The sequence below is a fragment of the Equus asinus genome, chromosome 28 (genome assembly GCF_041296235.1).
Source record: "Equus asinus isolate D_3611 breed Donkey chromosome 28, EquAss-T2T_v2, whole genome shotgun sequence".
NCBI classification, from domain to species: Eukaryota; Metazoa; Chordata; class Mammalia; order Perissodactyla; family Equidae; genus Equus; species Equus asinus.
Genome location: NC_091817.1, coordinates 27,899,180 through 27,924,251, shown reverse-complemented (window position 1 = coordinate 27,924,251; position 25,072 = coordinate 27,899,180). Strand labels below are relative to the sequence as shown.

General features: G+C 35.0%; 1 protein-coding gene across 3 annotated transcripts in view; it reads left to right on the top strand.

Moving 5' to 3' along the window:
- Window positions 1-25,072, top strand: part of CDH8 (cadherin 8) — a 335,942-nt gene that overhangs the window by 264,862 nt on the left and 46,008 nt on the right. For all 3 annotated transcript variants that reach the window (XM_070500608.1, XM_014834173.3, XM_070500607.1), the window contains 2 exons: window positions 1,029-1,150; window positions 14,144-14,261. In XM_070500608.1, the coding sequence (XP_070356709.1) occupies window positions 1,029-1,150; window positions 14,144-14,261 (240 nt within the window). The remainder of the gene's footprint in view (window positions 1-1,028; window positions 1,151-14,143; window positions 14,262-25,072) is intronic.

Below are 25,072 nucleotides of genomic sequence, written 5' to 3'. Positions count from 1 at the left end.
AGTTAATCAATTGTCAAAAAGAAAAGTTTGATGTATCACATCCATGTCTATTTCTTCATATTCAAAAGTCAAACACTTTTCTCCTCTTGGCTTGCTTATAAATATTCAGTGCCACAGAAACACAAATAAATAGTTGGCCATCTCCAATGCATTCTGTGTAATTTACAAGAGATCAAAAGATTATTACATACCGTCAGAGTCAAACTGTATTGCATTTGTTACAAATGAAAAATCATCACGAGTCAAGTCAGCAATGTATTAATGGACCAGATTCTGTGCATGCGTGTGTGTGTGTGTGTTTGTGTATGTGTATAACTTTTTAAATTTAAGGACTTAAGGATTAAGGATTATGTATTAAGTTCTCTGGTATTGGAATTGACCTGGAAAGATTAGAAGATTACTATCTGTTTACACTGATGAAAATCTTTATGAAAATGACAATATTAAAATGACTTGGGTTTAGCTTATCCAAAACGATCCCAAAGTCAATTTTTAATAAATAAAATTCATAAAATGCCTGATTCCCTCTCTTTAAGATTATCCCTTTCATCATTGTTAAGGACACCCTCTGAACAATTGATTTGGTTCTGGCCTTTGCTGAGTTTTTGGTGTTCATCTTTAATATATAGCCAGTCAAACAAGTAATAGCACAAAAATGGGTTGTATTCTACCCAAGATAAACAAAGAGATAAGTCTTTGGTGCATACAGCATTTTTTGTTTTGTGTAATAGACTTTATCTGTAAAATAAAGCTTTCTTCATCGAGAAAAGCTCTTTTGATTATTCAGAGATGGTTTTTATCAAGCTGTGCTCCAGCAAATGATGTTTGGAATAATAATTTATACTTTTTTTAAGCAGTCAATCACTTGCTGTTTTTCCTTATTGAGTGGTCAGAATCCATAAGCACCATGTTGAAAACACCCTAATTAAGGGAAGTTGAAACAGACACACATGCTTTCAAGAAGAAAGTTACGTTGCACGTTAAAATGAAATACCCTCAATGCTGATGTTATTTTTTCCTTCCCATAGGGAACCACAGTCAGATATCACGAGTGCCTGTTGCTATTAAAGTGCTGGATGTCAATGACAACGCCCCTGAATTCGCATCCGAATATGAGGCATTTTTATGTGAAAATGGAAAACCCGGCCAAGTAAATATCTCCATGTTGCTAATGCTGAATATGTTTGTATACAACTGTCTCATATTTGATTAACCTGCATTAGAGTGTGCATTTGCATCATTTCTGATCTGCAAAGTCACAGGCAAGAAACATCCAAATGGGAACAGAGAGGGAGTACTTTTCTTTATGAGATGTTATTTCTCTTCCTACTTATGACCAAATTGGCTCCTGAAGTGGAACAACCTGCTGTGCTGTGAATCCAGAGCCAAATAGCTATCTTAAAATATCTCGGGATATGGAAGATAGCAGGGGAGGTCCTAGAGTGACGGGGCCAAAATTTTGACCTTCAATTGATAGGAAGCAAGGGAAAAGCTCATGGGGAGGGCATGTTTGTTTCATATCAAACATAGGAATAACACATAATAGTGGAACCCAGGAAGACCAGATGTAGGAAGTGAATTTTGAAACCTGTAAAACTGTAAATACATTTAGATATGAACAGGATGTTTTAGACATGCACGTGAAGCATCTGATAGTTGTGTATTAATGGAACCCTTTCTTTTTTTTTTTACCTGTCTCATGTAGCATAAAGAGAGAGAGAGTGAATTCAGACAGAAAAAGAGAGAGAGAGAGAAAGAGGAATGAAGGGGAAGGAAAAAAAGAAGGGGAAGAGCGGGGATGGGAGGGAGGGAGTTAAAAGGAAGAACGAAAACAAAACAAAACTTGCTATACTCTGAATGTCAAAATGGAAATAGTCTATGTAAAGTTCTAAAAAACACAAATGTAATAGATTTATTTTAACAAGGTGCCAAAGTACTGTATGTTTAAGAAATTTATCGGTTTTCAACTTCCTAATTTATTTCTGGATGGTGACATTTTAATTTAAATAAACAGCAGCTGACAGCATGACACTGGAGTTGTTAATCCAACTATTCTTGGGCCTCATGTGGGTGTTAGGAATTAAACTTACTATTTGCCAAGCGGCTTACCTGACAAGAGTCAGGTTTTTCCACCTAAAGAAAGGACTAGAACTGTAGCTCTACACTTTTATTTAATTATTAAAAAAAGATCAATGTGTTACCCTCCTACGAAACAGTGGACATTTTCCCCTAGACACACTCATATAGCTGAAGGATTAGCATTGTTTCTATCTACCAAATTAAGACACACACATACAGAGTAAAGCTAAAATCCTAATAATAAAACTGATTAATTTCAAACACTTAGACATCACAAATGTTGTTATAAAAAAAATTCGCCTTTAGTAGTGATACATTCCTTTTTTAAAAAAATATTCTAACAGTTTAAATGTTTCTTAACTGCCTCATGTGGAGTTGCTCTCTATCAATCATATCTTTTGAGCATTTTCATTTATGATCTTTTAAGTATGGAGTGTATATAAATATACATATATTTAGTAGTAAATATTATTTAGCTAAGTTGGTGGATTGATTTGGTAGAGAGAGTTTAATCAAAATATATGCAAGTCAGTTTCAAGGAGATGGTTGTGTGGGCCAGATCATTGTTGGGGTAATGTAGCCAATCACAGACTTAGAAGCCAGATGTTTTTGATCAGACAGAATCTGTCAAATGCTTTAGAATTTAAATAAAACTCCATTGTTCATGCAGAACTCATCACATAAGTTCAGAGAGTCAATGGCATTGATATTCCAAAAATTTCACATTGGCTTCACTCGCGATATTGACGTGCATGCCTTTGGACCTCCAGGAATCTGGAGGTTTACCCTGTGGATTTCGACTGTTTCAAAGTTTTTAATGATTCCTCAGCAGTTCTTATTCTCAGAAAAAATGCCTTGTTTCATCACCTTTCCTATGCAAGATCAAAATAAAAAAAATAAGTTGATTCTTTGTTTTATGATTTTTGCAAACCAAAATCAATGACTCATTCTCTGAAGAAGTGTTTATGTTATGTGTGTGTCCACTGCACTATCTTATCCTCAAACGAATCTATTTAGGCATGTTCATTAGAGTTTATTTTTACATGAAGAGATCAGATCTTTAGCAACTCAGCATAATTTTTGGACATATGGCTGATTGGTTTGTGCACATGCTGTTGTTCAAACAACTCCTGAATTCTTTCAATCCTTTGTGCTAGTCAGAACTCATGTTTGATTCATTACATCATTCTTAGGTCACTTTTAATATGTATCTCATCGAGTATCTCATTTTTATATTTAACGTTTTCCAAAATTCATATTTGTTATCCACGCTAGTGTTTACTTATATAAATTCAACATAGATACACTTTCAATCATCTCTTAAAATACTGCACACATCACTGACTCACTTTGAAATTAGAATATTCATTATCAGGTGATCACACACTCTTGAAAAACAATTGTCAGAAACTGAATTAGCACTAAATTCATAGTTATCTCAATATTTTTCAACAATTAATGTGTGCTTTACAACAGCCCCAAAGAAAGGAGTGCAGGTGACTTTGAAGTGTCTGGATTGCCTGGAAGGTATGGATTTAAAGCCAAACTCAAAAGGGATGGGTTTCCTGAGAGATGGTGCAGCTGAGATCATTAGCAATAATCAAGGGCAAGCCGTTGAAAAAACCCAGTCTGTAAAAACCTTCTGCACTGAGAGAGCTTCTGTAAGGAGGTTTTTAAAACACAATGAAAACTGGTATCAACAAAAAGAAAACCGATATCAACATGATCATGGAGAATTCTGCCATGCTTGACTCTTTTCCACTAAATTGGACTCATTTAACCAAAGAATCAAAAAGAAGGAAGACACTTCCTCTTTTCTGGGTATTTATGTCCAGTTCATAACACATCTGTGGTGAAATTGGCGTAGCTTCACTTTGAAAGTAGAATTGGAAATCACACTTACCCCTACAACCTTCTAATGATTCTGAAGTGAAAGATGACATTTTCTTGAATTTGTTCCCTTATGAGAGTAGCAACCACCTGTGACAGAAATAGTTCCTGGTCCATATTATACATAATCAACACGAATCCCTTTTGATTAGAATGCTTCTAAATAATCCCTCCATAGCATAATTAAATGTTAATATGGTATTTTCTGATTGCTAGTTACTTCTTTTAAAAAAAATTCAAAATAGTTATAGGTAATTTATCTTAAGTCAAAAGATGTAAGATGATGTATATCTTTAGTCTCTAATTCAATAATGGCGTGACAGAGTCATCTACAGATTATATGGCCTTCAGTTTAACAGGATAAATAGAAAGATTATCTTCACTTACTCCTCTCTAATGTCCAAGGCAGAAATGAGAGTATGGGCTGAAGATTTCAAAATTAGAAAGTAAAATATAGGACTGACAATTCATGTGTCTAATATGATGGTAGTTTTTGGTCAGTCAGTAAATATTTCTAGAATTCAAACTATGTGCTAGGACTTGGCTAGGTATACTGGGAATGTAGTGGCAAACAATGCCCTAAACATCAGTCTTATTCCCTCCTAGAGTTTTCTTTCTGGCAAACACATAATAAAATTAGAATGATAGAATTGCAAGAAAATACTTCAAATCACCTGGGCAGAAAGGAGGCTGAAGAGGCGAGGGGAAATGGAGCTATCTTAATGAAAGACCTCGCAATGTAGGACATGTTCCATCAGAGACAGGAAACAGCTATCAAGTGCTGAAAAGGAGTCAGCTGGGGATAAACCAGGTTCTGCCTGAAGAAAATGGTAATCTGGCTGGACCGGTGAGGGAACTGGTAACAGATGTGGAGAAACCAGAATCTTCCTTCCTTATGGTTGATAACAGCGCACTCAGGAGCAAATATGAAAGAAAAATAGAGAACTTCAGTGACCAGTGTTGGCCAGAAGGCCTTCCATAACTCTGTTCTACATCTTATCTCCTGCATAGGGTCTGTCTAGGATATTATTTCAGATGCTAAGTTCTTGCTTCCTATACATACAGAATTAGAGTAATTTGCTCCAGATGGTTTGTTGACTCAGAGACTGAACTGAAAATAATTCTATTTCTAGGTGTGAGTCAACGTCCTCTTATTTAGTCTCAGAGATGTTTATTGTTTGAGAATTAGTTAGGCAACAGACTGCATCAGCTCTTTTTCCTTCAGGAAGGAGCTTCCCCTATGTTACCACAAATAAATCTAGAGTAGTATAATTTAAGCTTCATCACCATTTATAGAAGTTGAGATGTGCTATTTGGCATCAAGTTAATTATGTCTGGCTTAAACCTTTATTTTGGTTTACCTCTTTTAATCCTTTCTCTGACCAATGCAGCAACTTTTTTGCTTATCCCAGGAGTATCACAGGTCCAAAAAAAAAAGAGTGACCTATATTTCTAGATATGTATCTAGCCAATGCTTGGCATGTAATGGCTATTCACAAAATCTTAGGATCAAGGTTCTAAGCTCTTTCGTTCAGCAGTGGCAAATATTTCAATAATTAGTTCCTCACATATTACCATGGAAACACCTATTTTACTCATAGACACACAGTGCACAAGCTAACCTCTTCAAATGAAAAATCATTCATTTATTTATTGAACAATATTTATATGCATCTACAAGATGCGAAGTATTGTAATATGACCTGGGGAAACAATGTGAAAAGGATGAAAAAGTGTTTTCTCTAATGGAACTTAATGATGAAGAGGGATTATCAAAAAATAAAAGCAGAATGAATAAATAATAGAATTTAAATTTTGAAAACTGGGTTGAAGAGAACATTAATGCAACTAGACAGAGGGGAACAAAGAAAAAGTAGAGATCTACTTTACATAGTGTTTTCAGAGAAATTATTTTTAAATGAGTATCATTTAAGCTGAAACTGAAAAAAAAATGAGAAAGGGCTAAGCGTACCAGAAGTAGAAGCAAGAGCCTTCTCGCCCACAGAATAAGCTTGTGGAAGGACCCTGAAGGCAGAAAGACCTTGGTTTGTTTGAAGAATTGAAGACATCTTGGCTGGCCATAATAAGTATAATGAGCAAGTGTAATAATAAGAATGTAATAAGCAAGAATGAGATTGGACAAAAAGAGTTTTTATTTGAATAAAATCTACAGACACACACATCATTAATGCAGGATGAGTATTTAGAAGGCTGTAATTGCAATAGATAATGGTAGCCTGGTCTAAGAGGGTGGCAGTGGAGATGGAGAGAAGAGATTGCTAAAGCTGCATGCTTCCATAAATGAAATAATAGGTACAAACATTTAACATATAATCAACATCACTGCTCTGGGAGTTTGGTGTTACAACCACTTTTTACAGATATAGGAGCTGAAGTTGAAATAGAGGGAGTCTTGCCTAAGGCCATGAAAAGTGGCAGAAATGGGTTTTAAAGTCTGTTCTTGAAGGTACCCAAGTCCCTGCCCGTTCTAGGGTCTCACAATGCTTCCCAAGGAAGCAGACTTTGAAATCCCATTGCCTGTGTGACATACTTCTTAGAAAAATACTAAAGAGAATAAGATTCTGATCAGGAGTGAGCATTTTTCAAAAGAAAAAAATCAGCTCCTGTGGCCAATAACACAGTTTATCCAAAAGCATTCCATGAAATCTTAAGTGAAAAAGAAAAAAACCTTATTAAGCAAAGTAAAAATAATTATTCCTTGATAAACACCAGCGGTGAATGGGTTTGCTACTTTATTTTCTACTTTCTGTTGGTCTTTTTCTAATAAATGTGAAACAATGAAATGAAATTATGGCATTTTATGACACTCATGAAACAATAAATACAGGAGATTTAATTTTAACTTTCCTGCCAGCAGGCATCTTTCAGGATCTATCTGCATAGACAAGAAGGAGACAGGATTGATTTTAAAGCAGATGAAATTGATGGCCTCAACAAAATGCATAAAATACTATTTTCATTTTACTTTGGGTGGAGTAAGGAGATGGTAAATGAGGTGGAATGGATAAAACTATATTTGAAGACATCATTTGTAACAAAATGTATGTCATGAGAATCATTAGTAGAAGTGTGACTTTTAGAGCACAATTTTGACAGACGGGAAAGCATAAGTAGAAAAATATAGTAGACGAGTTTCAAACTAGAACAATCTAATTGTGAGTCACAGCTCTACCACTTACTAGTTTTGTGACCTTGGGTCTTAACCACTGTTCATTTAAACTCTATATTTTAAGAATATCTAGTTCAATAAATAATTATAATTGTTAGTATATATTTTAACTGTCATAGTCTGAAAAACAAAACTTATTTTATTGGTATTGTTTTTGTTGTTTTTATTGTTGTTGTTATTGTTATATCTTTATGAGCTTTGATTTGGAGCAAAACACCATAAATTATCCCTAAATGGGTTAATGTAACAAAGGACACCTATTCGTCTGTATTGGAATAACTCTTCCTCTGATAATTTATAAGTGTTTTATTCATCAAGAGTGAGGAAAGGGCTTGTAGTTTATTCTTCCCCATATGAATTTGTAGATTAATGTAATAAAATTTTTCAAGTCCATTGGAATCTACTCATAGGAACACATACTGTCTAAATCTTTTTTGAAGTCCTGCTTGCAGCCTCTGTAGGCATTGGCTGAACCTCTTGTATGATTCAAAATTCCACCTATTTTATCCTGGCCCCTAACCTAAATGAGATTGATGATCCACAGAGAAAATAGCATAACAGATTGTTTAAAAATCTCAGACTGTTACAGACGCATGTGTTCTCTTTGTATTATTTTCAACCCACGTTACTGAATGGGAACTTAGGTTGGAAGCAAGGTGGACACAGGTGTATGCTTGTTTCCATTTCTTCATGGAAGCCATGCTGATGAGCAAGCCTTTTTGAAGAAAGTGAAATTGACACCAGATAGTAGGAGGTTTTAGCCCCAGGCTTTGTGCTAATGACATAAATTGAGTAAGATCTGGTACCAAGAGGAGCTGACATATTATTGGAAGGGCAGAGAAGCAAATGGAAATAGTGCTATAATCACCAAGCTGTGTAGACACAACACCTTCAAACAGACATTGAAGTCTTCCAGGCCTTTACGACTCTGATGGAGTTTTAAAGGATGGCATTTCTCGAAGTGAGTGCCTGTAGGGTACCACACGTCAATATATGGTGTGGTATATGGCCTCTGTGTGTGTGTGTGTGTGTTTTGCCAACAAGGCTGAGAAACACTGAATTAAACAAAGTTAAACATTATCTTCTGTTGGTTTTGTTTAACTATAAGATTCCCTTGCATTTATAAATACGTGTGAATCACCAAAGGGCTATATGGTGTTTGGCATTTACTAAACATAGTTGATTATAAAATCATTCAGATTTCCTTCAGAGAAAACTATAGAACTAGTGGTAAATGAAACCAAGTTGGAAAAGTCTTGCTCCATAAGAATAAATAAGATATGTTTTAAGCCAGGGAAGAAATGTGTATAATGATAAGGAGCATCAGGAAATATTCCTGTGAAATAATATAGTGGGAGATGGAGAGCAGATAAGAGCAGGAAGGGAACTGAGACTTCCAAGATATGTTAAAAACTGTGGATGTTACCCTACTAATGAGGCTTTCAAAGCAGAGCAAGGGGTGGAGTGATTTTTTAAGTAATATTGATCATTTCAGCAGTGTACAAAATACAGATAAGATATGCAGAGCTCAGCAAAAGAAAATAAGAGGCAGGAGAAACTGAAAAACCCAAACTTTGTAAAAACACATTCTTTAAGAGCCCTTGCTTTATGTCATGTTCCCTCAACTTAGTTTCAGTTAAGGAAAGAGGAGTGAAAAATACTGAAACCAAGGAAAATGTTGGAATTTATGCAGTGCGTTTATGAAGATACAGGCCCCAAATGTCTACCCAGAGGACTGAGGACTTCACTTAGTGTTTAAAAGAGACATATAACATCTAATTTACATTCTCCTGTTGTATTTTCTATAGGTCAGACTTCTAAGGTACATGCTATGAATAGCAACCTAACACTTTTTAAAGACAAGGATGTATTTATGCACAAAAATGTGCCATGGAAAACACTTTGGGTAGGAAAAGTCTTGGTAGAGACTGGATTGCCATGCAAGTTATACAAAAAATCCAGGAACTGTCCATTAAATGGATATGAACAGTGCTTGTATTTGAACAATAGCCAACAATTTTGAAATAATTGAGGATAATTGGATCATTATGTAGGTTTTAATATAATTTCTCAAATTTCCATATTTTTTCTTTTTTCAACTAATCATCATTATAACTTCATTTCTCTTATACGCATAATTTCTATTTTCAAGGACCCGTCTTTTAGGGAATGGTTCTTAGCCTATTTTGTTTTGTTCTCTTCAGATATGGACACCATTGATAATCTGATAAAAGCTGTGGACTTGCCCCTCACATATATGCATATATAAATAATTTCATACAATTATCCTTTCAAGTTGAGAGGGCTGAGCCATATGATGCTCATTGAGGTATCATCCTTTCCTTCCTCAAGTTGAAAACTACTGCTTTAAGAAATAGAAGTTAATATTTCAGAAAAATTGATATATCAGAAATAAACTGACAATAAGAGACAGAAGAATGAATAGGAAACCAAAAATTATGCTGTCCTTTCTTCACTGCTTTTGATTTCCTCTCTTCTCATTCACCCCCTTTCCATCACTTTCCAATTCACATCACTACAGAAAGACTTGCCAAGAAAAGGAGAATTAAGTTTTACCTGAGAAAGTGACAGTGTGTTGTGATGGCACATATCATCTTGGCTATCAATGCTGAATGTTCTTAGAGAATAGATGTATATTCCAGAAGCCTTGGAAAACATTCCAAAAGTTGAAACAGAATAGTTCTCTCTCACCTTGCCCACATTCAGAAAGAACTATCATGTCTAAATCGTCATCTTGTGCTATCAGTCAGAATCAAAAGGGAACCTTCATACCCATAAAGCAGGGTACATGAGCAGCAAGAAGAGCTGAGTCCATCCTATGCACTCTTCAAAATATTGAAGGTCTAAACACCAACTTAGCTGAAATATGTGTATAGAAGTTCTGAATGTCAACAAGATTTTGAGGCAGGCTGACATATTGGGCAGGAGGGGGAAGGAAGTCTGTTATCAGATGTATCTGGGATCAGATGATATATATAATGTCTTTGATGCACTAAGGTTCTGATAAATTTCTTCATACCCACCTCTCAAGGTTACGTAGAAATTACCAATGATGCGAAAACGTGCCTGACATAATTTATTTATTCATCCATTCATTTATTCATTTAGACAATACTTATTAAATAGCCACTATCTGCCAGACACTGTTATACCAGCAGTAAGGGGGAAAAGACCCCAACTCATCACCTAAGAACATGTCAATGAATGATATCTACAGGAATTCGTATGGGATATTCTAATAGATCCCATGATAGTTTTATCATTGTTGACATCAGATCATCAGAAGTGTATTTGTTTGCTGGCCACTTGCCTTTTATAAAGTTACTAATGACAGTGATATCCTACTCTTATTAAATATTTTTGTTAATATAAAATAGTCTAAAATAAAGTTTAAGAAAATATGCAAATAAAAGCAATCTAACTTAGGTTTAGTGTTATTGATAAACAATGAATAGTTTTTTTTAAAAACGGGGTCAGAATTATGATATAGCCCTGCAATTCTCAATTTTTTTTTCAGTTTCATGCCTTCGAAAGGTTATGTGGTTTCAAATCAGTAGTCTCAAGAAATAGAACAGAGTCTGACCCATAGAAATCCAAGCGTGGCCCTGGAATTCATTTCCTTAGCCCAACATCCTAGATATGCTTTGTTTTTCTGATAGAGATTATATCAACTTTCAGCTTCCCTTGAAATTAATCCAAAATAAATGATCAAAAATTAGATTTTCAATTGCATCCTAACTTTGTTGTTAGAAAGGAAAACATTTAAACTAAATGTTATATGTATATTCCTAAAAGTCTATTACCTCTCCAGAAGTTTTTATACCATTTCCCTGAAATAGTTGTCCAATTACTTAAAAATTAAGTGATGTCATAGTAGCTCACAGCGGGAAATGTGCGCCGTTTTCATTTGACATCTACTCAGTATGCCTGTAAAATCTACTTGTGTGGAGGTGCACTTCCTTGAATAAATCTGTTCTTTTTTCTTGTTACTTAAAGCTAAGTGTATTCAGATGTTATTACATCAATGAAAATTTCAGCCTTTTTAATGTGAATATCTTAATGCATTTTAATAAGCATAAAGTCCTTCAAGTGATCTACTGGGCGTCTACTTTTAGATAAAATGACCGGACATGGCCATCTGCATTAAAATAAAATGAAGTGTCAAAATTGGTTTAAACCAAAGTGGTTTTTTTTTTTTTTTTTTCAGTTCTTTCCTTTAATTGCCAGTTTTCAGAATAAGCAGTTGCTGCTCTATCCACTGTGTTTCCCCATAGCCAATTCACGGGATACTTGGAAGTTGAATGAAAGATTCACCATTTCATCACTTTTTCTTCAACAATGCAAACTCTCCTAATGAATACTAGTGAGGGAGCTGTGATCACCAGTCTCCTGGCTCGGCTCAAAACAGTGGATTTCAGATTTAAGCATGCCTCAGAATCACCTAGAAGACTTTTAAAATGCAGATTTCTAGGCCCCAACTTGAGACTTTCTGGTTCAGTAGGCTCAAGAAATTGCCTGTCTAACAGACTTCCTGGCTTAATTAAATGGTGGAAAAAACATATTCACTGCAGGTGTAATATTTAGACTAAACTTCTGAGATGTGGTATGACAAATAATTATACTCCTTTATTTCAGGTAAGCTAAATGATTGCGTCTTTTGTTTTGATCGTGGTGGCTTAACTAATCAAATAACTCACACGCAGATGCACTTGCCAGCGTGTATGAGTCTTTTTCATGCAAGATTACTTAGAAATATTAGGAATATGTTATTTATTGGATCGCTATCTACTAAATATACTGTAAGAATGCACTTAGTTATGAAGGATTTCCACCCCAGAATGTCATGAAATCCTCTCTTCATTTGCCCTTCTTCACACGTACTCACACATTTCAGGGGTTACTTCTTCAACGGGTGCACTTGGGAATAGAAGTCCTTTTGAAACAAAATTGGGTAAAGGGAGAAGAGATGCTACATCTGCTCGCAAGTAACTTTTTTCCCCTTCTCTTCTTTATAAGTGCCTAAAAGAAGGCTCTTGTCAAATTCTTCTGTTAAATATTTGTACGTGTAGGCTGTCCACAAAAGGGTTACCTGTATTTCCCAGCATCGCCCCTTGTACTTTCATTCTTTCATTTTTATAAAACTGGAAGCCCAGGGTGTATCTCCGTACTCCCGTGTCAAGGCAAATATGCTAGGTGTTTAGATATAGTAAATATAATTGCATTCCCATCTACTCGGATGAGGTTGGGGCCCTGTTTTGGCAACATCAAAGTCGTGACACTTATCAAAGTGCCATGTCATGAATAATGGTAGTGACCCTAATAACAAAAAAAAAATATTGATAATTTTGACTAACATTCATTAAATATTTGCTAGGAACCAGACACTATATTAAGAGACTGATATGAATTTACATCCACAATCAAAACTACCATATGTGAAAGGTAATCTTTTTATTTGTAACAGGAAGACAAGGACACTGAGTTTCACAAAGAGTTAAGGAACTTCCTTAATGTCACACAATAAGTAAAGGGTGAAACCATGACCTCTATCTAGCTTTGTTTCAGAGTTGATCACCTTAATGACTCCTCACTGTCTCAACTATACTTTGTACTTTAATTTGTTATGTTGTTACTCAAGCTAAGTTTGATTATAAGACATTTCACAAGGTCCTTAACAAAAGTAAAACGCCTACGAAGTAAGAATACTCTCCATTTCAAAAATGGAGAAATAGAAGTTAAGAGAAGTTATTTCATTTATGCCTCAAATAACCTTAATGCACTGCTTACTATATAGCACGTGCTTGATACAGTGCAATACTCCACAGCTGCTAAAAGTGTTCTGAAATTGGGGTTCTCACACTTGTTTAGGTAATAAATAACAAGGCAGTGATGTCGCTTTCTCAAAAAGAAGTCATCCATTTTTTTCTCTTTAATGAAATTGGCGAAGTTGAATGGGACACAGTTGTTCAAACAGACATAATACATTAGGCATCATCATTACGTTCTCTAAATTTCATAAACCTGAGAGCATTTCCCTGTTAATTTTTTTATGGTAAATTTGATATCGCCTTGACTGTCATGCTTCATAGGCTTTTTTTTGTAGAAATTGTGTTGTATCTATTTACAATAGAAGTATAAGCTATAATTTTTTCTACATTAACTGTTGCCCCGTGTTTCATACTGCAGTGATTAATATTACAGAATCATAAATATGAATTATTAAGCTAATTCTCTGACATCCCAAGAAACAACTTAGCAATAAGTTAATGCAGCTTTGCAAATGAAATAAACACATTCAACCGGCACCGATTCCAAGTACGTGAATCTATCCAAACAGTTCTCTGCACAATGGTAATTCTTCTAATCCCTATAATTTATTCATCTCAGGATACACTCCAAAGCATTGTTTGCATGTGTTATCCACTAGCTTTAAAAACAGTATTCATTATTGGGAGGGAACAGATGCAACTCTTCAGAAAGGTTTGTTGCAGTGATGTTTGTGCCGAAGAACATTCCATTTGGCAAACACTTGTAACCTGATGAGTAAAATGAAAGAGGACTTCTGAGGATTCAAGATTTAAATTCTTTACCTCCAAGATCTTCCCAAGAGCCCTGCTGCAATCACTGTAACAATTCCAAATCCCATTCTAGATGCTTGTATATACTCAAATTGGAAATAAACCTGTAATTGCCCAGTGGAATTTTCAGATACCCTCAGATTTGCTATTTCAAGCCACAGACACCAAATGGACACAAAGGTAATTACCTTAATTTTCATCAACTTATCAAAGCTGAGGTTTTAAAGTGATGAATGCTTCTCCTTATGCTTCGCACAAACCATCCATGACAATTTAGAAAACTCAAAAAGATTCCTTGGACCAAAAGGGATGTTGCTCAGCTTTTAAAGGCAGTTCAAGCCCTCTGATGTCATCAGAAATGCTGATGTCAAGTTTTATGTTACAGGTCATTCAAACAGTGAGTGCCATGGACAAAGATGATCCCAAAAACGGACATTATTTCTTATACAGTCTTCTTCCAGAAATGGTCAACAATCCGAATTTTACCATCAAGAAAAATGAAGGTAAATATTTTAGCATTGTGAAACAGGATAGAATATAAGTTGGAAAATAGGGTATGATTTCATAATATGAGTGAATATATCAATAAAATATTTTTTGTTCATCCATGAGCAGTTGAAACCCAGCTTATCAGCATAATGGCATGATAATTACATCACTTCCTTTTTCCAATATTGAAACAATAGATAAGAAAATTGTTAATACGAAAGTTAATTTTTATCCCAGGGAATACCTCAATCACCTTACTTTAAAAAATGCACAGTAAGATTTAATCTCTGTGAAAGTTCCAGGAATTTTCAGATTCTGAGGTATCTATTACAGGAGGAGCTGCCTTATACATTGCAGTTGTTAAGTTTTAATTGAATGTTTACCAAGTATTTTGGGAAAGTCTATCCTAATTTTGCCTGATTGGTGGGTACACATTAGAGGTATTTGTTTTAAGCCTGTACCAACTTTGACAATAGCAATTAGATCAGAAAATCCTTCTTGAAGGACACTCCTTATCAGTATTATTTTGGAGCCAATATGAACTAATTTTATTGTTAAGTATTCAAGCAAAGAGAACATTTAATCCATTTCATTATTTCTAGAGAACCAAGCTTGGATTAACCGTTTCTCTTAACTATTGTCTATTATGTATGAAGGTCATAGATCACTTGGAAAAAAAAGTATATCTCGTCTGTACATTTTTGTCTCCTAAGCTGCTGTATATTTAACAAGGATTTTTAACTGTTTATTCTGGCTCAGATGTATTTAAGTCTTAGTTTCAGCTGTTTTAGAATGATTAGCAAAATAAATGTACTGTCTCAGGCTGACTTCTGGCTTTACTATAGGCATCTGCTTAGATATCCGAACAGTGTATAGAAGAGCGATACTCAATTAAAAGAGTAAAACTCGGTTCATGACATTTGTTGGATTATTTTCTATGTTCTCTTTCAAGGAGGTAGTAAATTTTGATAAAACTTCCTTCATGAAATAAAAGAACATTTTATGGCTCTTGTTAAGTATATTATGGCCTTACCTTTTAACATAATGGTACTTAGTTCTTTGGGAATGCTTTGAATAAATATAGGTGCATCACAGAAAACAAAATGAGAAAGTTGTTTATAGATATTACTCATTGAGCCAGCTTACACATTTATAAATACTAAGGACATAAACTCCTGTTCTTTCTCCTCAATAAACGTACAAATTTGTTAGTCTCCCCTAATTAGTAACTCTAATCCAAATACGTTGTCTTTCTTTTTTTGCTTAACACTGCCAAGATTTCTTTTTATGGAAGTCATGTGAATATGTCTTATATTTCATAAGAGGAAAGCCCCCTCAGAAGTCCCAAACTGAGTTGAAAGTCTGTGCCTGTGTGGTCCAAGCCTACTCTGATTGTGAGCTAATAGGCGTTGGTCATTATTTTTTCATATAAAATGCCTGCCATTTAAACATTCTCTGTGAAGAAATATTTTCCCAACCCAAAGGTTCAGAGCTCCTTGGCATCGTCTGTGCACTCTGCAGTTTCAAGATATGCCTATTATAGGATGGCCCGTTGAAGGCACTACATGAACGTGCGTAGGTTGAATGAGAGATTATTGGGTGCCAGTGAATGTGCAGTTTTGTACTGTATTTATTATTCTCTAAGCCCTTTGAAGAGGAGACTTTAATTCCACAGTGAAGGAATTCCATATGTTTTCTCTAATTTTTGGAATTGATAGAAAGTAAAGCTTGTACACTTAGGAAACCTGTTTTTCCCTACATTTCAATAAACCCTGTAATAGAATATTTAAAGGCATGTGGATTAAGTGTTTTACTTTGAAACTAGATAATGGAACTTACAGCTTTGTGCATGTGTGTATGTGTGTGTGAGTGAAATAATTGAGAAAAAAATCAGATATTGCAAAACGATTTGACACGGAGCACTCTCTGTGCCATGATTATTTTAAATGATGTGTTTGTTTATTTTGCAAAGAGTGATTATATAATTTATTATTCCAATTGGGACTTTTTTTTTAAGTGAAAGGGGTTGATATTTACATTTATGCCTGGAAAAACCATAAACCAGCACTTTTTTGTGGAAACTAGGACATATTTCACTGATTTTGGATTTAGGATCCAAATATTCAACATCTCCATAGAATAAATCATGAACGCATAGAGTTTTGAACAGATATGTCAAGTTTATCTCCCTTTTCCTAGATCAGAAATTCATGAGTTTTGCTCCATAGACCACTACTTTTTTGGCATCTGGATAAGTTACTGTGAAAATGGAAAAATCAATTTGTCTGCTTTTAACATGTAGAAACAAAGTAATGGAAAGAAGTTGTCAGATTTAAAATGTTGGCGATATATAGACAAATAGGTCGATAAATAGGTAAATATCTTGTGAGCCTGTTTCCCATTCCCTGTTAATGGTGAGAAAACACAAAACGGCCAAAAAAAATCTAAGTACTAGACAGTATTTGTTTTAAAACTATGATACATTTATGTTTGAGACGTGGAGTGAATCAAATGGTATACTTATATTTAGAATTGTTTTTTCTTCTTACGATGGACTTTAAAATGGTGAATAGCTCATGTTTTCCCGCTGACAACATCATGATTTACATTTCCTAGCCCACCAGATGAAGGTTAAGATTTTCAGTGAGACAATATATCCAAATCCATAATTGATGGGTAGATGATCCCCCTATTTAATTAGAATTTTATAGGAGATGGTTTCAGTATTTGGCATTTTCTAAGGAACTTGCAGCCGTGTCTTTCAACTCAAAGTTACTATGATCTTTCTCTTCTTTCATATAGATTGGTCCTTCTGTAATTTTCAGCTAACTAATTCATAATCTAAGACAAAATGAGATAGAAATTAGCTGTCTCTTGTCTCCTACACAGTTGAGTGATTTCACAAATAATTCTCTTTCTAAATATATGAGAATCATGTTTCTGCCAGAATAGAAAAGCAATCTTCAATACAAATAAATGTGAAAGCAAAGGTAAAAAATGTGATGAGTCATTTATATCACATGGAAACACCAAACAATCATAGCACCTTGAACTTTCTAAATTATATGGACCAGAGATTTGTTTCTCCATCTTCCAGTTGGATGAATTTATAAACAGAAGGACTTTTGCTGACCACGTTTCAGTATCAGCTTCCATTCTAACCGTGAAAATGGAAGATATTCAACAATTAAATACAACAAGACAGGGAAGATAAATGGACCTTTTAGAGATACAGAAATATCTTGCTTGCAGAAAATTTGAGGTCTGCAGAAACCTGATCTCTCCAGCCTGCAGATTGTCATTAAAAGATTTGATTGGAATTGCCAGAAAACAGTCTGGTGAAATGGGAGTCTTCATGTTTTAAACTGAAATAATTGAATCTCGAGTATGGAGAAATGAGGAAAAACATAAAGCTCTGCTCCCTAAGGCGGGCCTGTGGGAAGGAAAGAAGTAGACAGTGAACTTGACCTTAAACACAGCTTGGTTAGACTTAAGAAAAGATAGCAGGGGCGCCAGAGATCCTGATGACACTAATTTTTTTTTCTCTTTCTGATATCTCCATTTTGGCCAAAATCTATTGATAAGAACTTCACTCTAAAGGCATAATTGTGAAAATTAATTTTGATAATGTAGATGCTGATTAGATCTTTGGAATAAATATGACTTGGATTATGTCAATATCCATAAATGGTTACCTTTTAGAATATAATCCATGCTTTGTTTCATGGGGTTTCTATCTCAGTTGATTGACTGACTTCAAGCAGTATCTGTTTTATAACTTTTTTATCCTCTAGAAGCATCCCTTGTAAGAACAGTGACCACAGTCATATTACTTTAAGCCTTAGTTTCCTCCTCTGTAATACCAGGATAACAATATCTACCTGCCTCATAGGTGTGCTTTGATGGGTATGTGTAAACCAGGGCTTAGACAGCTGTTAGCACGTCTGGCTGATAGAAAAACATTCATCAGTAAATGGTCCAAGATTCTCCCTATATGAATCGATTAATTCCTAAATTCCCATGCTGTATTCCATCTCCTCTCCCTTATCATTCGCAACCAGGTCTCTTCAAAGCTTTAACTCTATTGAGTTTTGAATGTTGTGCGGTAATTCTTAAAGTGGCTTCATTGGTATTCGTGAAAACCCTGATCTTCACTAAAAGCATTGCAAGAAATCTGCTTACCAATGTGTTGCTGTCTAAAGGTTGTTATAATAGAAAGATACAAGGGGGGAAAAAGAAGAGCAGGAGAAGTTGGGGAAAGAAAGAAAATATTTACCAGCCATAGAAATAGCTGTAGGATTCTCAGGTCTGATTTTCAGCATGCAAGGTTTTTTCTTCCTCCTTTGCCAAAATGAAATTCAGCTTTCTCCACACAATGGCTAACCCCAACTTCCAACATTTTAGGATTACATTGCATTCTAGCATAGCAAGTTGTTTTAAATCATCCACAACCTCCCAACACACGTACTCAGCAGGAGTCATTTTGCATAGGCTGGAAAATTAAAGATAGTCTTCCCTTGCTCTTTTGAATAATGTCAACTTATCTCAGATTCCTCTTGTCACAAAACTAAAATTTACTCCCTGAAAGGGGAAGTGGAGATCCCTGATCCCAAGCCAGCCAGAGTTTACCTTCTGTCCTCCATCTTTTCTCAGACTGAATCCTCCTGCATGCCTCTCCTGGATTCAGGATGTAGGTGTTGAGGCAGACAGAGTCCCTCTCTTATCGGCCTTAAGTCATTCGTGTCCCATATGGGCTGAAATGGACCTGAAAGGTCTTCCTGATGATCCACATAGTAAAGAGGGTCACCTTGATAAGCCAGTTTTTCTCTTTCCAGCCACCTTGGGCCTCCTTAAGTTCTTCCATTACACCAAGCTGCTTTAAAGCTAACAGAGGACTTTCTGAAATAGCGTCTCTTTCCTCAAGTAGCCTTTACAGGACACCCCATCCTTCAGCTATAGCAGATCCATTATTATTGGGTTTTCCAGGCAGTTATATGTAATCAACAAGTGAAAACTATGTGCTTGTATGTTGTGATAATCAATATCTATATATGTGTGTTTTCCAACATGGTGACCTTGTCTATTCTGCTTATGTGGTGGACTTTTCCACAGCAGCAAACATTGACTAGAGATATTTTCCATACAAGGTGTCAGCTCTTATCCATATTAAGCATGACACTTTTCCTCAGTGTTGAATCATAAAAGGTAGCACTTAATTTGCATGAAACAGGAGATCCAACTGGGATCCCGAATATGCAAAAAAGCATTATGCATACATGATCCAAAAGGCTTCTGCTCCAGTAATTCATAATTTATTGTTTATGCTTCCAGCAATGTTCCGTTGATAAAAAGCCATTTATGTTTCATTTTGTCGTCTAAACTGTAATTAAGGACGATGTGCAAGCTAAGAAAAATAGATAACAGATCTGTACTTGCACTTTCCAAGCTGCGTATAACTCTACAGTTTGGTACAGAAAACTAGATTTTTTTGGCTTAAGTAGTTTTTGTAAAACTCTTGTTATTTTGTATAGTCTCCGTATCTTCTTTTTTGTTTTTCTTTTTAAAATCATAATATAAGAGGTCTTTCAGAAGTTAAGAATGTCCTTTGTAAATATTCAAAATCCTAAAATTATTGCTCTATTCAGACATAGCATGGACTTTAGTATCTATTTTGCAGTGTATATATTGGAAGACAATTTAATTCTGAGATTACTGACTACCTGGGATGTAATTTAGGTACATGGCATAGATTTATATGTGTGGTTTTCCATATGCTGTTTAAAGCTATGAATTGATTCAAAGCTACTCTGTCAATTTGCTAGCAATCATTTCTGGTCCTTACAAAGCATTCTAATTCTGAAGATTTTTGAAAGAGAAAAACCAAGAGGTAAATTGGCACATGCTTGGTTATCTAAAAGTGATCTTAGTTATCTTAAAGATGTCGTAAGGCATAAAATCTTTCCTTTGAGAATTTTGCTTTCTGAGACTGTTGTTTCAAAAGAAAAATAGAAAAATAAAGGGATCAATTGAACAGCAGGAGGAGTAGGAAGAATTACTCAGAGATATGTTTTTTGTTTATCAAATCTTGTTTGGACCACTTTGTTGTTTGTGCCGTTAAAGAATAATATTATTTACTGATTTATCATCTATTTAAAAGCATGAAAATAGGTCTTGGGATTTTGTGGGTGGCAAATAAACATGACTGTCCTTTGGTAAGCGTAAGCAAATATTAAAATTGAATGTGGAAACAAAATAAGCTGTCAGTCTATGCAAATTCTCCTTTTCTAAAAAAGTACTAAATGTAGTTGACAATCATTTCATCTCCTTTCAGCACAGAAGTTTGCATTTTGAATTAATTTGAGCACTTTATAGACACATTAGGCATACGTGACATTCCATCTAGGGGTGTGACCTGAATAACACACACTATGTCCCTTGGATCCCTTCGTTTATTAAAGTGGATAGAGAAGGCAGAGAAATAATTTGGAAATGGTAAAGGGGGCACTTGCATAGATAAACATTTAAAAAGTTGAGTTGGGATGAATTAGAATGAATGATAAAAGAGAGACCCTGTGGAATACAGCACAGCATCAGCTGCAGAGTCAAGAATATTTAGTTCTGAATCCTAGCTCTTCTGATTATGATCTGTGAGAACTTCCACAAATAGCTGAATAATCTTGAACCTTTATCTGTAAAATAGAAATAATAATTACCCCTGTGTTGTTTTGAATGAGAAAATATTAATTTAAGTTAAAAAATAAAAATGTACTAACTTCAGTGTCTGGTAAATTGAAGGTACTCAATAAATATGAGTTTTCTTCTCCTCTTCCTCTGCTTCTTCTACAATTTTGTGAACCTCCTGAATCTCTCTCATCTGCTCAATGCAACAAACAAAAATGTTAATAAGAAACCTTACCTGAGGGACCAATGACTGGACATGTCTGTAAACATCAGCCATAGGTAAAGCAGAGGGAAAAGAGAAATGGAAGAAAAGAGTATTTGAGTAACTTAAGTTGTTCTTTGAATATAATGTTCATTACCATAACATAATCAGTGGATAAAAATAAAGAGTACCTAAAAATTGTAGGTTTCCATAGGGCTCGGTTTCCTATCTCTACATCCAATTGCACACAGCCCTCTATATATTAACAAATGGGATATTTGAGAGTTGATAGAATGATAGAATTTTTGAGCTAGGAGCACCTTAATAAATATCCAGATTATGAAGATCTCAGATGCTAAATACAGAACTTCAAATGTATTTCAAAAAAATCAACGATAGCGTACTTTAAAAAAGGCAATAACGGTGGATGTCTGTCACCTCAACTTCATTTTCCATCACTCTCTCTCTTCTATTTGGTCCTTAGCTTGTATATCCCTTATACATCCTTTAGGTTGAACATGCAAAACCAATGATGATTTTTAAATCCACTCTCACTGCCCTTTGTCTGGAATGGACAGCCTCTGTTCCTTCCATTTTCTATATAGCTAATTTCCAATTATTCGTAATAATTCAGCTTCCCCTCATCTATGAGCAGAGCAAGGGAGTGCTTAACTGTTATTGTGAAGTTTGTTTTCTTTGCTTTTCTTTACAGGACAGGGTGGTAACTGTTGAGGCAGATACATGAGTCAAGGAGCGTCTCCTTCAGTGTCCTCGGAGGTTGTTAATAACAGATCATATCTCTATTCACTTGCTCATTCATTCAACACCTATTTATTTAGTGTCTGCCATGTGCCAGGCACTACACTGGGAATTGGGAATGAAGCAGTGAATAAAATAGACACTGGTTTTGTCCTCCTGTACAGTATATTTTTGTTCTTCTCAGAACTCAGTCTTATACTAATTTGAATTCTCAGAGAGGAAGGCTATAATTTAACATGAATTTTTGTCACATAGTGGAGAAATTCACAGGCTAGCCTACAAAATAATATGATTTGAGGAAGAATGATCACACATTCTAACTTCTCTACTGTCGTAAACAAAGTCCCCTCTTAGACCTTACCTGACTTACGAGACTGGCCCTACATAAAGAAGAGCTAGGCTTTCATGCATTTCATCACTCCCATCTTTACAAAGCTTTTGGCTGATCAGGGTAGTGATATATATGTGTAGTGATGGACAACTAATTCTCCCTGTGAGTTTCAGATTGGTGTCCTCATTATGCCTGAGCTCAGGTAATCTGTGTTGAGCCATACTATTCAATGTGTTTCTGGTTGCAGAATCAAATCATGTTGGTGAACTCTTTCCAAATTCACAGTAATCCATAGACATCACTGTAATTTGTGCTGTAGCAGTGCCAGTGAACTAGGGCTGATGAATCCTTTTATGCAGATTTATTAAAATCCATTGTAGTTTTGATCTATCTTACTATATATAGTTCATACCTTTTCCAGTTCCTATACATAATTTGTTTAGATATCTGTCAGTTAACAGGCTTTATCTAGTTTTCAGTGTATAAAGTTTACTGAGGGCCCCTGGCAACTAGAAGATGGTATTGTGCTGATTTCTGGACATGACGTTGGGTTTATTTTCTATCTGTTGCCTATTCCATCTGCTCCCTAACTCGCCACCAGAATGAATGTGCTGATGCCTTTTGTAGAGGAAGGCAGTAATAGTTGTCCTTGGACCATTCTGGGTTTCTCATTGCTTTTTCTCTCATCCTAGTTGATTGTCTCCTAGAATTCCTCTCTCTATTATCGAGTGTATTATTCTCGCCCTTTTGAAGGCTGTTCATCTTAGGGCAGTCTGAAATAAAAGGTAATACTGTACCTGGTATGCTGAGCACAATCATCCTTCTCTGAGTTTCCTGCTTTCACTTGGCCAGAGAGTAATTCTAGTTCCATCAGGGTCAACTGTGATTCACTTCTCCATAGACTTCAGTTTCCTCTCATACAAAATGAATGGGTGGGTGCTAAGAATGCATCTATTCTAACAAATTATGGGTGCAAACATGTGTTATTAGGAGAAATATCACTAACTTTGAAATCAGACAAGTCCTGTACCCACCAATTAATGAAGACATGACTTTGGACAAGGCTCTTGACTTTCTGTAACAGACTGTCTTTGATAATATTAAAACAAAATTGCTGTGATGAACAAAAGAAAAAGAGTAGGATAAATGCCAAGGGCAGTGCCTGAAACTTATGTGATACTCTATGTTCTTTATTAACCTTCAAAAGAAATAATGCATATGGAAGTGATCTTTACAGTAGAAATTATTGTACCAAATCTCAGCAATATTAAAATACTGGATAGCTTTATTAAAAAATATGCTTCTATGATATTATAGGTTCTTTTTCTCAGTTTTGTTGGACAGAATTCTGGACATATTAAAGAATTAAATTATTCCCACACATCGAAAGAATCCAATAAACATAAGACACATGGTTCCAATAGGTCAGAATTTGATAGTTTGCATACCTTCTAAGGCTAGAGACAAGGAAATATGAGTTTTATAAAGAGACTTAATTATTGGATTCAGTTTTGATTAATCAGGAAGATCTCTTTAAAAAGTAGAGCTTGGATAAAGTTTTGCAGAAATAAGAACACAGTTGTGTGTGGAGGTGTCTGTCACAGTTAAGGGAGAATGGTCAGATATACAAGTAGTTTACTTAAAGTAGAAGTAAGGAATGGTCAAAAATGTTTTTAAAAGACAAGTGCAATGAAACGTTTTCTTGGAGATCGATAAATTCACTGATACTAAACCTTTGCTTGATTCCCAAAAGGAAATTAATGAGGTGGTTCTTAGTATTTGGAGTATGTCTGCATCCCATTCTTGATGTTTTTCATAGGATGACAAATGTGTCCTACACTTTTAGAAGGTTTTTACACATATACACATACACACAGACAGAGATTACTAATAGGTCTGGGGAGCAAATTGATATAAATATACATTAGATATATCGGTAATATATATAAGAAAAAGTTTTCTCAGCACATGGTTTCAAATCTTAAAATTAAAAAATAAGGGCTGGCCCAGTGGTGTAGTGGTTAAATTTGCATGCTCCACTTCAGCAACCCAGAGTTCGCAGGTTTGGATCCTGGGCGCAGACCTAGCACCACTTGTCAAACCACGCTCTGGCAGCATCCCACATAAAATAGAGGAAGAGTGGCACAGATGTTAGTTCAGTGACAATCTTCCTCAAGCAAAAAGAGGAAGATTGAGACAGATGTTAGTTCAGGGCCAATCTTCCTCACAAAAATATATAAAGAAATAAAAATAATAACTTTGGCCATGTTCTGAAACATATGTTGTGAGTTGATATGAAACTTACCCTTGTTATAAATATCGGTAGGCTAAAGTTCAATGAAGATAGTTTTAGAATATTGAGACAATTATTTAAAATTCATTATCTTTCTTTCCCAAAGTAAGAAAACTAAAGTATATGCAAGTAATTATATAAAGTTCACATTTTGATTGGGTAGGGGAGGAACAAGAAGAAAACCCATGTTCTTATGTTAATTCTATTATAACTTTTCTATCATTCTAAAATAAGTATGTTTTCCAAAGTGAATGTTTACTTTTTTTAAGAACTTCTTTTTTCAAGGAATAATCTAACATTATATACCATAGAAATATAATTGCTTATGAAATAACTTTTATTGAGAAATATTAAAAAGTGATTATAAAGATTAAAATGTATGCTTACATCTCTGTTTAGGATTCTATTTAGGAGTCCTTTGGTTATTTTAAGACAAATCTGTACTCTACTACTCTGAATGGGTTATATATCAAATTATGGTAAAAACGATAGCTAAATTTATTGGGTACCTATTATTTCAGATAATTTACGTTCTATCTACTTATCTATCACTTTATAT